The sequence below is a fragment of the Piliocolobus tephrosceles genome, chromosome 4 (assembly GCF_002776525.5).
Source record: "Piliocolobus tephrosceles isolate RC106 chromosome 4, ASM277652v3, whole genome shotgun sequence".
In the NCBI taxonomy this organism is placed as follows: domain Eukaryota; kingdom Metazoa; phylum Chordata; class Mammalia; order Primates; family Cercopithecidae; genus Piliocolobus; species Piliocolobus tephrosceles.
The window spans coordinates 87555140-87569687 of record NC_045437.1 but is presented as its reverse complement, the minus strand read 5'-3'; the positions used below and the strand labels follow the sequence as shown (position 1 = coordinate 87569687).

Below are 14548 nucleotides of genomic sequence, written 5' to 3'. Positions count from 1 at the left end.
TTCTAAATATTTAATATTTCTGTACCTTTTCCATCCAACCTACACATGCTTGGGTCTCTCCAAACTAAACATGCAAAAAACCTTCTGAATCCTACACCCCACCACTACCACCTTCTCCAGGTCCTATCTTCCCAGCCAAACTTCTTGAAATGGTTGCATATAGCTGAGGTCTCTCTTCTTTCACCTCTATTCAAAATGGTATTCAGTCTCTGTCTTTCCATACAAATAGCCCTTTCTATGGTCTAATGCCTTCTATGTTGCTAACTATAATAGTTATTTTTCAGGTTCTCATTTTACTGGACTTCTCACCAGGGGTTGACACCGTTTACTTCTTCCTCCATTTTAAAGCACTCTTCTGCTGGTATCTGCCATCCTGTTTTTTCCTAAGTTTCTTACCAGGTTCTCTAAGTCTCCTTTGCTAGGCCATCATCCCATATCCTCAGCCATTCACCTTGAACCTTCTTATAGTTCAGTCTATAGCATCCTCTTCCCTTCTCCATCTTCAGTCTTTCTTTTCAGATTATTACATCAATTTTCATGACTTCAAATACAATATATATAGCTAAAGTTCCCAGGTTTATCTCTCCAGCAGAGACTTTCTTTTGAGTCTAGAGAAATTTATTCTCAAAAGTAACTCAAATTCAAAATGTGTTAAACCACATTTATTTTACTTCCCTTACCAAAATACAACTATTCTTTTTTTTGGAATTCCATCTTAGTGAATAGCATGAACTCCTTCTCCCATCCAACTGCACAAGCTAGAAACCTGAGTCATCTCTGGTACTTCCCCCTCATATTCAACACCTAGTCTAAGCTACCATCATCTTGCCTCCCTGTATCTTCACTTTTCTTCTGTGCCAACCCATTATTTACATGGCACTGTGAATAATATCTTCAAAATCCAAATATGATTATACCATACCATATTACATATGGTAACTGTCCTCCATTCCTAAACCACTCAAAGGCTCTCCATTAACACTATTATGAAGACTGGAAACTATAAAATATTCCTTAAGGTCTTGAATGATCCGGTCTTGTCCAGCTATCCAAGCTCAACATTCCTCCTTATTTCTGTACCTACTATCCACCCAAGTTCTTCGCTTATGTGTGTTTTTTATGCCTCAGTTTTCTGCCTTCACAGCTTCTCACTGTCACCTCCATGTTCTTCCAACCCAGTCCTTTGCATTATCAATTCTACTTATTATTCAGTCTTAGTTCAAAGACCAATACCCCTTGAAAGCATTCCCCTATATTCTTTCAAAGCTTAGAACTTTTCCTTTGAAGCACTTATTAAAGTTTAAAGTATACATTGATTTTTACTTATTTGATTCATTTCTGTCACCCCCTAAATTCTAAGATCCATGAGTTCAGTGCCATGCCTGGCATGTGACAGGCACCCAATACTATTTTATTTTATTTTATATTTTATTTTATATTTTATTTTATTTTATTATTTTATTTTATTTTATTATTTTTGATGGAGTCTTGCACTGTCGCCCAGGCTGGAGTGCAGTGGCGCGATCTCAGCTCACTGCAAGCTCCACCTTCCGGGTTCACGCCATTCTCCTGCCTTAGCCTCCTGAGTAGCTGGGACTACAGGTGTCCAACACCACGCCTGGCTAATTTTTTGTATTTTTAGTAGAGATGGGGTTTCACCATGCTACCCAGGATGGTCTCAATCTCCTGACCTCATGATCCGCCCACTTTGGCCTCCCAAAGTGCTGGGATTACAGGCGTGAGCCACCGTGCCCAGCCTCAACACATATTTACAGGTGCAATAAAAGAATCAGATTATCTGTTTTCCATTTTCAAATGATCAATAACATATAATTCATGGGAAAAAATATAAATCTTATACATGTGATATTTCTTGGTTACAGAATTTTGTTCTCATAAGAAATGAAACATACTCATGCCAAAGGCTGTTTCAGATACTGTCTCCCACTGCACACTCACAGCCAAACCAATGCCATTAGTTCGAGATACATTTAAATACACGGTCCTATTGGCTTCTTCGATGTCTATGGAGGTGGCGCTAAAAGAAATTCATGGATTGTGGAAAGCAGAGAAAGTACATATTCTACATATTTAAAATATATATCATATTGCTAGCATATACTTAATACACTTTTACATTTATACAATCCAAGAAAATACTGAAAATCAGTTACTTCAGTAACTTCACACTATATATTCTGAAAAACAAATAAAATTGTCATTCTTATGTTTCTTCACATATGTATGAAAAACACTTTATAGGAAAAAATGAGTCAGTAAATTAACATATTAATGAAACTAGATTAAAATATTTTATGATATAAAAAATAAATATTTGTCAGCTTCTAGAAGAAATTTTAAAACCACAATCATGTTAATATATGTTTGAAGAGTCATTCATTTGGTTTGAGTAGTGAAGTCTACTTTATATTATTTCTTGCTTTTCATTATTTTTAAAAACACAAAATAGTACAGACCTTTACCTGAAAGTGTGAACTCCAAGAAAATAAGAATTCTAGTAACACCATTCTAATAACAGAGTGAGTTTAGGTTTTTGATACTCCCAGTTAGGAGAGTAATTGGTCTCTGTAGACCTATCTTTTCTACAGTTCATTTTAAAAATCCTTTTCAAAATAATTAGACATCAATTTCCTTCTGCATTTTCTTATGCAAAAAATATTCCCTACTTATAGGTTCAGAAGGGATAATTTCCTTATGAATAAACTATACCTATTTTCAACTGCAGAGATACTGAATAGCCCCAAAGGGGCCTGGTTTTGCAAAACTGTTATCAGGGTTTGAACACGTGCCCCTAGTCTAGCACCACCAGTTGGATTAAACAAGGTGCAAACAAAATACTCATCCATTTCTGGTTCCGCGTCTAATATGGCAGATATGTGTAAAGCCTGAAAACAAAATCAAAAGATAAGGTTACTAGAATACAGTATTTTTTGTAACACACATATAGAGAAATCTACTAAACATTTCTGACAACAAAATATCATGTTTTGAAAAATACCATCTCACTTTGATTTAACACTGATTCCTATAATGTGATGGTTACACCTGTTTCAGGTTACTACTTTTAGGATTTTCAACTTTGTGATATATTGCACTGAAGTGTCCAAAAAACATTTAGTGCATTTTAAAATAACATTGATTAAAAATTACATCTATGTCTTCATTTTTGTGAACTTTTTGTCCTGCTCTGCCTACATAATTTGATTAATCTCATTCTAATCTAGGGTTCACTGTTAAAAAAACAGTTGCAGTCATAGCAGGCACAAATTAGAAACATCCCGAATGTTCATCAGTGGGAGAACAGACAAACCAATAGTGGTCTATTTTATAAAATGCTACTCAGTGATTTTAAAAAAATGTCCAACTACTGATGCATGCAACCACACAGACTTAAAATTTTATTGAGTGAAAGAAGGAAGACACAAAAGAGTACACACTGTATGATTCTACTTATAGGAAGCTCAAGCAAAATGAGTCATCAATGATAGAAATCAGAAAGTAGTTTCCTCTGGAAAGGGGAAGAGACAAGGGGAATCTTCTCGGTGATGATAATATTAAACAAATTTATTTATTTATTTATTTATTTATGAATGAGAAGGAGTCTCGTTCTGTCACCCAGACTGGAATGCAGTGGCACTCTGTTCACTGCAACCTCTGCCTCCCAAGTTCAAGTTATTCTCCTGCCTCAGCCTCCTGAGAACCATTACAGGCACGCACCACTAAACCTGGCTAATTTTTCTATTTTTAGTAGAGACAGGGTTTCACTATGTTGGTCAGGCTGGTCTCGAACTCCTGACCTCAAGAGATCTGCCCGCCTAGCCTCCTGAAGATTACAGGTGTGTGCCACTATGCCCGGTCTTAATGTTAAATATTTTAATCTAAGTGGTAGTCACATGTGTGTATGTATATATCTTTAAAGTCACTAAGCCATATACTTAAGATTTGTGTTTTTTACTGTTTATACCTCAAAACAAAAACTTTTTGGAATAAAAGCAGTTATGTCGGTTAAATTTATTTAATCCAATTTGCTCTAACATTTGTCTAATAAAAATAAAAGTATATACATATACTGTGAAAAAGGAGTCTTTTATGAAAAAGTCACAGTAAAAAATATAAAACAAACAAAAAATAAATTTAAGAAAAAATTTAAAAGATGAAAAAACATGAATAAAGCAATAGAAAATTAATAAAATATTTCAAATTTGAATTTTTATATGCATATTTAAAGATTTAAATATAAGTGACCTTGCACAAACCAATTAAGGTTTTAAATTTCCAAAATGTGAAAAAAAAAACATGAAAATGAATATGCATTTGCAAATGTGCTGAAGTTACATAAACTGATCATTAAAAATATTATTAGATGGACTGTTTTAGACAAAATAGCTTCAAATCTATTATTTTAGCTTTATTATACTTTATATAGCTGGCTTGAAAAATGCCTAAAGCTAATATAATTAGCTATTTTAAACTTAAACTGTTTTAAAAAATAAAGTTTAGTAGCAGGAACAGAAAATTGTTAATATATAGAAAAAGAGGTTTTGGAAGGTAAACTGTGAGTATAGATCATATTTATAATTAATCTCAAATCCAGCATTTTTTCCTCCAATAAACTATTCCTGTTGTCAAACAAGCAGTCTGAAGTAAGCAGTTACATTTTGTTCAACAAAAATGTGGCAAAAGGAAAACGACTCGCTGGGACTTAATGCTTACAAAAATTGGCTTGGGTTTTCTTTTATATGGTTTATATACAATATAAAGTGACATATGCAATTTAAGTGTGCTGAAAATTTAAAATAGCCATACATATATTTTCTTTATTATTTACATATTCTTCTACCCTATTAATAGTAAAATGTTCCACTTGCACTTTATACAGAGTAAACAGAACTATAGCACTTGTCACATAGTAATTGAAGCATGTCTTTATCTATCACCTAAGTTGGAAGAATTGTTTTTTCATTCTAGGACTTGAGTGCTCATCTAAGAGAAATTTATTTTATAAATATTAAAGATAAACTTCCATTCTCATTAAAGCTTCTTACTGTACCTTGAATCGAATACCTTCTTCTAAAACAATATAGCCTTTGGAAGGAGTCAGATCTTTAGATTCATTTGAGGAATTCACTTCTGTCACAATGAACTGAACTGTCACAGTTCCAAACAATCCTTGTGCAGGTTCCCGAACAATGTACAATACTGCAACACTCTCCTGGACGTAGAGAGCTGTTGGCTCTCTTAGGAAAAAGTGCTCACTGTTGTTAAATGATAGAACTCCAGGGCCGTCATCATTAGCAAGGACAATAATTAAGGCTGCCAAAATAAAAATATTAAAGCAACAAATGAAAATAGATTGGTTATAAATGCTAAAAATGTGTGGATGTCTAACTGAAAACTAGGCCAACTCTTTACCTAAGGTGATTGTTTTAAGAGGATCTTAAAAATGACAGAATTTTTCAAAGCATTTAATAAAATTCCATATTCACTCATGATAGAAAAATAACTCAGTAATCTTGGGATAAAAGGCAGCTTCCTTAACCTGATGAAGCAATCTCTCAGAAGTCAACAGCAAATATCAAACTTAATATTGAAACATTAGCAGCATTTCCACTAAAAACAGAAACAAAATAATAATGTCTGTCATAATTGCTACTATTTAACAGTGTCCCAGGGCTACCAGCCAGATAACACTTGTAAAGGTAGTGGAAAGAGTCAGAACTATCACTATTTTCTAGATGACATGATTGTCTACTAAGAAAATGCAAGAGAAAATATTAGAACTATAGTAAATACACAAAGCAAGCTGAGTAACCTTCACAAATCAAGAGTGTTCTATTTTTTACTGTCACATATATTAATAATAATTGAAACTAATACTATTAAGAACTTGCTCATTGCTTAATCTATATTAACTCTTTTAATTCTTGCAATAACCCTATGATATTGATTACATTATTATTCTCATTTTACAGAACCTATGATTGAAGCATAGACAGGTAATTTAAAGAAGTTTACAAGCTGGGAAGTGTCAGGAAGTCCGCTTAAGATCATACATTCTTTTTTTTTTTTTTTTTTTTTTTTTTTGAGGCGGAGTCTCGCTCTGTCGCCTGGACTGGAGTTCAGTGGCCGGATCTCAGCAAGATCATACATTCTTAAAGACTATCATAATATCTCTATAGATCAGCTATTTAAAAAAAAAAAAGTAGACCTTATTCACAATAGCAACAATACTTAGAAATTAGCCTAATGTAAAAACTATAAAACCTATATGAAGAAAATCACAAACTTTTAATGTATGTAGCAGACACTGTCAGCACCTCACCTATATCCCCTTCAGCCACTCTAAAGTGACCTGCAGCAGTTCCTATTTGTCCAGTGATCTCTCTTTACCTGAAGAGAGCATCAGCCCATGCAGAAGTAAAATCACAACTGTTGCAAATTTAACACCCAAGAGCAACTCTCAAATGATCAGAAATAGGAGTCGGTGAATGACCAGCCCAGATTTCCTTCCTTGTCATGGGACAATCCTAAGCTTTATTCAACCTGGTGTCTAAGAAGGACCCCAGCAGGACTGAGTGTCAGTTGCCCACAGCAGTACTGTTCATTAGGACATCACCTATCGACTTTCCTCTCTCTCTTTCACCTCCTTATTTCTCATCAGGTCTCCACAGATCACCTCTCAAATAAACTAAATTCTTGTCCTAATCCTTGTCTTATAGTTTGGTTTTGAGAGAACACAAGGGAAGGCAATGGTATAAAAGATTTGAATTACTGGAGAGGCATTTTATATTTCTAAATTGCAAAACTCAATATTATAGTGATGTCAAATACATCCAAATTAATCCATAATTCTAATTCAACACCAATTAAAATTGTTTGTTTTATAGAGCTCAGCTTGAATCTAAGATATGAAAGAGACTTTTTTAAGGAATAGGTGAGATAATTTATAGAAAGAAAAAGAAAAATATTTGACCTGCAAAATTAGCAAAATGTACTTCAAGGCTATGATAAATAAAACAGCATGCTATTAGCACATAAATAGGCAAATAGAACAAAACAGAGTCCAGAAAAACGAAAGGTAGATGGATTAAAAAAAGGAAAAAAAGAAGGGTAGATATTTCATGTTGAAAATTATGTTTCAATTCTCTGTACAATATTATGATGTTTCCATAATATTGGATGTTTCATTCTCTGTACAATATTAGGGTATTGTTTTATACATTTTAGAAGAAAAATGAAGTTGCATCCTTGCCTCACACACTACCAATGAATACCTTCCTTATATGTTCAATAATGTAAATATAAATCAAAACTATGAAAATAGTAGAAAAATATAGTAAAATATTTTATGACATTTGGGTGAAAAGACCTAAGTAAGCAGGATTTAAAAGCGTATCAAAATATTTGATATTTTAAATTTAAAAAATTTTATGAGACATTATAATAAAAGATAAATGACAGACTGGGAGAAATATCTGTAATATATTTAAGAGGCAAAGGGCTGAATTCAAAATATATTACTATTCCTACAAACCAATAAAGCAAAAACCACAGGAAAGTATATAAGGGATACAGAAAACAGAATCACAAAGAAAAAAAAAAAAAAAACCAGCGTCAAGCTTATTAACAAACAGGACAATGAAAGAAAAAATTACAATAATGCATAATACAACCACATATTTTTCAGTCATTAGAAATGGCATATGAAAATTTAAAGATTAAAGAAATTGCTGGGAAGGATATGGAGAAACTATTGTATATGTACACAGTTGGAGTGTAACTAACACAGAAGGCAGTAGATTAGTTCTTTCCACTCAACATGCATTGTACTCAACAGATGATCTTAATTATCCACATATACAAAGATTTATGTAAAAGGATATTTACTGAAACTTTATAAGGGTTTGGAAATAGTCTCAAGGTCAATCAATGGGGCACAGTTTAAGAAACGACTCACTGTCAAAGCACTTATTGCTCTGAGGAATTTTTTAATCTTTAAAAATAGAAAATTACAAAGTAACCTTGGCAGCGCTCAATAATATATTCATTTCTCCTACTCATGGAAGTGGGCATGTAACCTATGTAATTTCAATCAGATTTATATGAGGACCTTGTAGGCATGCATGAATGAGAATACTCTCTCCTGTTATATGAAATGCAGAAGAATGATCCTGATCACCATCTCATGACAATGAATAATGTTAGCCTTGCAATGAAGCCAATATTCCAAAAGGCAAAGAAAGGAGACAGAAAACCTCAGGATCTTTGGCAGAATTAAGTCCTGCTCCTGTGTCATCTAAAGCCATATGTCTCTGTACCCTCAGGTTAAATAAACCAATAAATTATATGTGTTCAAATCCATTTGCATTGGGTTTTCTGTTATTTGTACCTAGACTATTCTCAACCAACACATGGTATCCATTCATATAACCATTTACCAACCCATTATGTTTTACAAGAAAATGATTTGATCTTAAAAGTATACTCTGAATTTGAAAAATAGCCACAACCTCAAAAAATAAATAAATAAAAAATAAAAAGGCTTCTGGGGATTTAGAAATATCAGTGTATTTTGTCAATATAGCAAGAAAAGTGAAAACCAATCCTGGGGCTACTCAGAATTCTTTCATATTTTCTACCACAAATCAAATTTCTCCATAAAGACCAATAATTTAGGAATGCAAATATTCATCAAATTAATTTAAAAAAAAAAAAAAAACCTGCTCAGCCACTGACTAAAACAGGAGTTTGAAGGGTCAGTCAGCATTCAATCCTTGAAATCCACCTGGCTTGTCTATCATCAGAAGGAATGGAAGTGACTTTTTAAGAGCTCTTCCAACCTTAAAGTTCTGTATGTTCCCAAGTTTTCTCCTTTGTCTCTTTCTTACCTTTTCTAAACAGTCAGCACAATACCTATCAAGCAATGGAGTAGAACGACTCTTAGCAACAATACCTAACTGTTCCAACCAAAGAATTATGGCTCCCATAATCTGTCTGAAGTATCAGTATACCTCAACACTATGCAGAAATACTACAGAGTAGATGACACTAAAGGAATTACCTTTGTAATTCCTTCTATTGCTAAGTAGGAAACCAGAGCAAAATTCAAATTCCAAAGGAAAGATATCTACAAATTAAATAACACTACAATAACTGAAGAAATAATATTATCTGTAGTATCAACCTACTTTTTTTGTCTTTTACATACATGCATATATACACCAATATACACAAGCTAGAGCCACTGTTAGAGAGACACAGAAATTCTATAATTCTCTAACTTAAAATCACTCTCATTGTAAGCACAGAAAACCACCAAGACTTTTTAATCCCTTTACATCTTCCCCCATATTAAGGAACCCAGCATGAAGGAGAGGAAGCTGTTTATAAGAAATTATTAATTACCTATTGTATTTTTCCCTAGCTCTAGTCCAGGAGAAGGATTTGTTAAAATCAGCTGAAATTTTTCATCTCCTTCTGGAATGTCATCATCAAGAATCATGATATTGACATTTTTATACCTTTCTCCATCAGCAAAATGAAGAATCTGGTCAAAAAGGTAAAAGAAGACAGTATTATATTTAAATACACTCTGAGTTTCCATAGAATGTTTGCAAAGAATACAATATAGTTGCAAATGTAAAGAATAAGCTATTTTACATTGAATTTTGTTTCCTTATTTTTTGGTTTATATCTTTTTATTTAAACTGTCAACATTAAGTTTAAAAAGTAAAAATTATGAGGGGGCTGGCAGCAGTGGCTCATGCCTGTAATCCCAGCACTTTGGGAGGCTAAAGGGGGCAGATCACTTGAGGCCAGGAATTTGAGACCAGCCTGGCCAACAAGGTGAAATACATTAAAAATATAAAATACATCAAAAATACAAAAAAAAAAAAAAAATTAGCCAGGCATGGTGGTGGCCGCCTGTAATCCCAGCTACTCAGGAGGTTTGAGGCAGAAGAATTGCTTGAACCTGGGAGGTGGAGGTTGCAGTGAGCCAAGATTGTACCACTGTACTCCAACCTGAGTGACAGAGCGAGACTCTGTCTCCAAAAAAATTATGAGGGAAGAGAAGAAAGTAAACATTTGACTAAGAAATAAAAAGCATGAAGGGATCAGATAAAAGTATTTTAAAACACTAAAAGTGTTTCAGTGAGCAAAAACAAAGAAAAAAGAGCTAAAATTTTCAAGAAGTATGAGAAACATTCTGGAAAGACTATCAAATGATATAAATTCTTTAATATTACAGCTTGTATTCTCCAGTATCAAATACTGTAATGAAATAGTTAATGCATACATAATAGTATTTAGAATAGTAAAATAGTGAAGGGAACTATTTTACCATGTGGAAATCTTCTGTCCTAATTTACTTTGAAATATGTAATGATTTATTAAGAATAATTTATTTATATGGGACCTAAATCACTGTAATTCTTAAGGAATAATGATTATAAAATAATTTGTAAAAGTCATCTGTGATAGATTTTGAGACCCACCATTGGGGTGAAGATATAATCCAGCCCCAGTTGTGCTTCCAAATTCTGAGCATACACAAACAAGGAAACATGGCCAAGAGCTTCTCTGCTCCTCTGGGCTACCAATGTTAAACTTCCATGGGTTTCATTTACTTCAAACCTATAATATAGTTTTAAAAAAACATTATTTTTTCCCCTATAAACTTTTATTTGGTAGACAGTAAAGAATATGAAACCCAGAAGAGGACCCTCATGTAGCCTTGGCCTTACCTGCTATGTTGCCATTCAATTACACCTCGGGCCCCATCATTGGCATCGATAATAATTTGTGCAGTCAAACCTTCTGAATCTAAAAAAATAGAAACATATCTTAAAATACATAAAAATGATTAAAAATACTTTTTGATATAGGATTTAAAGACAGTCCCTTTGAAATTATATAACTCCTAATATACAGGTATTATAAAAATTACTCAAAAGATATTTAAGAAAATAAAGAGACAATGTTTATCATATCTGAATAAGGACACTTTTGGCTAACAAAAGCCACTGGTTTATAGAAATTTAATCAACTGAGAACAGTATAAAACAATTAACAACTGAGATTACTGTTTTGTTTCTATTATTTTAATTAGTTAAAACATATTTGGCATCTCTATTCTATAATATCACTGTTTCAGGAGGAAAGGAAAATGGGGACAGTTGGAAGGAGCAGAAAGAGCAAAAAAAAAAAAAAAAGAAATGAGAAGAGAAGCACAAGGAATGGTACAGAGAAAAATACAGGCATGCAAAAGAGACACAGAGAGACAGGGACACAAACAGAAGCTGAGACACGTGGGAAAGATGGGGAAAAGGTTTGGTGAACTCAAGAGAGATTAATATCAAAGTAAACTTATCTTTCCCTTTTTATTTTTATTCTGTCCACCAAACTTAGTATGTTACCAATACCCTAAAATATTAACTAACCCTGCTCCTGGTTGGCTTTTTGGTTTCAGTCTTAAAATATTACTAACCCTGCTCCTGGGCTAGTCTTAAAATATTAACGAATCCTGTTCCTGATTGGTTTTTTGGTTTTGTTTTGATTTTTGTTTTTAATATTTTGTTCTTTACCTTTTAAATTTCAGAGGTACCACCTTAGTCTAGGACACTTATGATAGCTGCCTGGATTGGGAAAGGGTAGGGAGAGTGTAATTCTCTGTAGAGAGAAAAGAACAACACTGTCCAGGAAAGCATATAAAATCAGGGTTTGTGTCCATCAGACAAGAGGCTAAAAAGCAGAGATTCTAAAATCAGGCCACACCATTGAAGACAGCTCTACCACTCCATAGTTGTGTGATTTGGGGCATGTTACTCAGCTTCTCTTAGCCTAAGCTACCTCATCTATAAAATGAGAAGATGTAAGTAATGACATTACCAACGGACAAAGTACTTGAAATAGGAGCATTAGAAACCACTCAACAGAAGTCAACTATTCAAATTATCTCAGTAAGAGGATGAAAGAAATCTGAATTGTTTTGTTAGTTGTCTTAGTGTGAATAATAATTATCTTGTAATAATACCTGATGTAAACTGCCTAGTCATTGGAATCATCTATTTCTTTAGTAAAAGAACTGAAACTATTCAAACAGTAGGTTAGAAATGGATTATTTCCTTTCAATATTTTCAAAGTTATCACAATGAGCTTCAGAAATGTATAAGGAATGCCTGTTCCCCAGGCCACTGCTCTTGGCCATGCTTCTCTTCCTTTAACCCAAGTTAACTTTCCCCTGTCCAGCACTGCTTCTAACCAATTCAGCACCACCCTCTATTGGGCCATCACACCTACAGGCTTCAGACAAAATTTCCCAGTAGTAAATGTCCACACTGAAAACAGGAGTTTGTGTTTAAACAGGAATACATCTTTTCAAAGGAATCTAGATAAGTTTGTACCAAGGTTCAAGTTTTACCTTTCAGTCTGTAATGAATTAACTGATTCTTTTCTAAAAGCATGAAAAGAAAAAGAAAAAAGGTCAAAAGAGAAGCAGAGAACACAACAAAGCAACAAAGAAGCAAACAACAGCACTGCTTAACCTGAAAGAAAAGAAAAACATCTGAGAGTTTGGAGATCTAATGAAAACAGCTAATTTTAAAAGATAATGAAAGAAAAGTACCTTCCAAAGAACTATTTTGAGGATTACGAATTTGTTTATAGAATAGTTGTAAAATTTAAAGAACATCACACAATAATTTTTAATGTCTTTACATTGTTCAATGTAAAAATTGCAATATATGAGAGTATCAAAAATAAATATAAAATTCCATCATATTTTGACACATAGCCAAGATTAACAAAACAGCACAATGATCACTTCTGATTCAAAAACAAAGTTTCTTCATTTCATTTGAAGTGAGTAAAAAGAAAAAAACAAGAAACCCCTTATACCTAGTCTGGGAGGAAATGAAGTTGAAGCAGCCATGATAAGTTCAACATAAGTTAAATTTACCAGGAAATACTCTTCTAGCTCTGGTATATCATCCTGAAAAAAATCACACCATTAAATTCCTTTAATTATACTCTCAAAGTAACCCTCAGAAACCGTTTTTAAGTTAAACTGTGTAATTAGTATACAAAAGATACAAAAATGCAATCATAAAGTAGACATCTAAATTAGAAAGAATAAACATAAAAGTATTAAACTTATACTTGGGTGTATAGGAAGTAATTAGGTTGACGCATATGAAACCACTTAAGTATTTTAACATTTTTAACCTAGATTTATATAATATGTAAGCCAATTTTATAAATATATAAGCCTAAGTATTTTAAGCATAGCATGAACAAAACACTTTAAATTACCATAATATCCAATGTGTAGGAGGAGGAATAGAATACCACGAAAAAAAAAAGGGGGGGCTTTGCAGTTCAAGGAGGCCTAGTACCAAATTCTATAATTTTAAGTAAGTTACTTAAAATTATTTAGGACTCCAATTCTACTATCTCTATACTGGGGCAATAATAGATCCTTTGGATGGGAGACTGTAATAATGATTACAAATCATGTGTGTAGAGTGGCCTAGAGAAAATGCTTTAAAATTAATGGCTATTATTATTAATCACTAGTCCATATAATAGCAATGAAAACAAGGCAGGTACTACAAACATACGGATTAGCAAAACCCATGTCAAGAATGATCAGCCAGCCGTCAATATTTACAAAGAAACACAATGTGTGTGTATATTTATGCGTATATGTCAGCACACACTCACCAACATATGCTTTTCTCCTCACTTTATTTAATGGAGTCATGTTTCCATGTGAACAAATACGTGAAAATCATGGTCTCTAGATGGTCTTATGCAATATATGGGCCAATATGAGTTATAAGGTCAGTGACACAGAAGGACTGCTGTGCCTACTCTTACTGTCCCCCACCCCCCATGCAATAACTCCTCCCTACCACTCCCCAGGGCAGCTTGTTCCTATATACATAGCCCTGCAGTCTCTTAATCTAGTGCTACTGAGGGAGCAAAAAGGGTTGCAAAGAGCTAGGATGAAATAAAGGTGGAACCAAAAACCCCATGTTCAAAAAAACCTAGACTCCTCAGAGAAAAGAAGGACAACTGTGTATTCTCTGCTTTAAAACCTAACATATGTAAGGAATCATCAATCCATTTATTTATATTGTTATTAATAAAGTATACATTTGAAAGATAACTTAATTGAAAGCTTTATCAAATCTCATGTTATATCCCGTATACTGACATAGTATTACCTTTTATTTTACAGCTTTGGGATTTTTATACTGTTATATTAGGTCACAGTGCCACAGTAATCAACAAAGTAAGTTACTGACTTCAGAAGGTAGATGGTTTATACCACTTATAATTTGGTAAAAGAACAGGCCTCCAAGATAATAAAATACATTTTAAAATAGAACTCCTAAAATACATAGGAATTGAAAAATATTTTTTCAACTGCAATATTCATGCTTTCTCCCTCTTTCCCTTCCCCTGTCCTACACACCATCTCCCACTCCCTCCATGAGTGCCATTTTTATAAACCTCTTGGAAA

The 14548-nt window shown here is 33.3% G+C and overlaps 1 protein-coding gene across 1 annotated transcript in view; it reads right to left on the bottom strand.

Annotated features, from left to right (window-relative positions):
- The window catches only part of ADGRV1 (adhesion G protein-coupled receptor V1), a 614529-nt gene that overhangs the window by 448288 nt on the left and 151693 nt on the right, over positions 1 to 14548 (bottom strand). The window contains exons 39-45 of the mRNA XM_023215075.2: positions 12919 to 13012; positions 10767 to 10845; positions 10518 to 10656; positions 9427 to 9568; positions 5072 to 5334; positions 2731 to 2906; positions 1914 to 2038 (exon numbers count right to left, since the gene is read on the bottom strand). Coding sequence (XP_023070843.1) covers positions 1914 to 2038; positions 2731 to 2906; positions 5072 to 5334; positions 9427 to 9568; positions 10518 to 10656; positions 10767 to 10845; positions 12919 to 13012 — 1018 coding nt within the window. The remainder of the gene's footprint in view (positions 1 to 1913; positions 2039 to 2730; positions 2907 to 5071; positions 5335 to 9426; positions 9569 to 10517; positions 10657 to 10766; positions 10846 to 12918; positions 13013 to 14548) is intronic.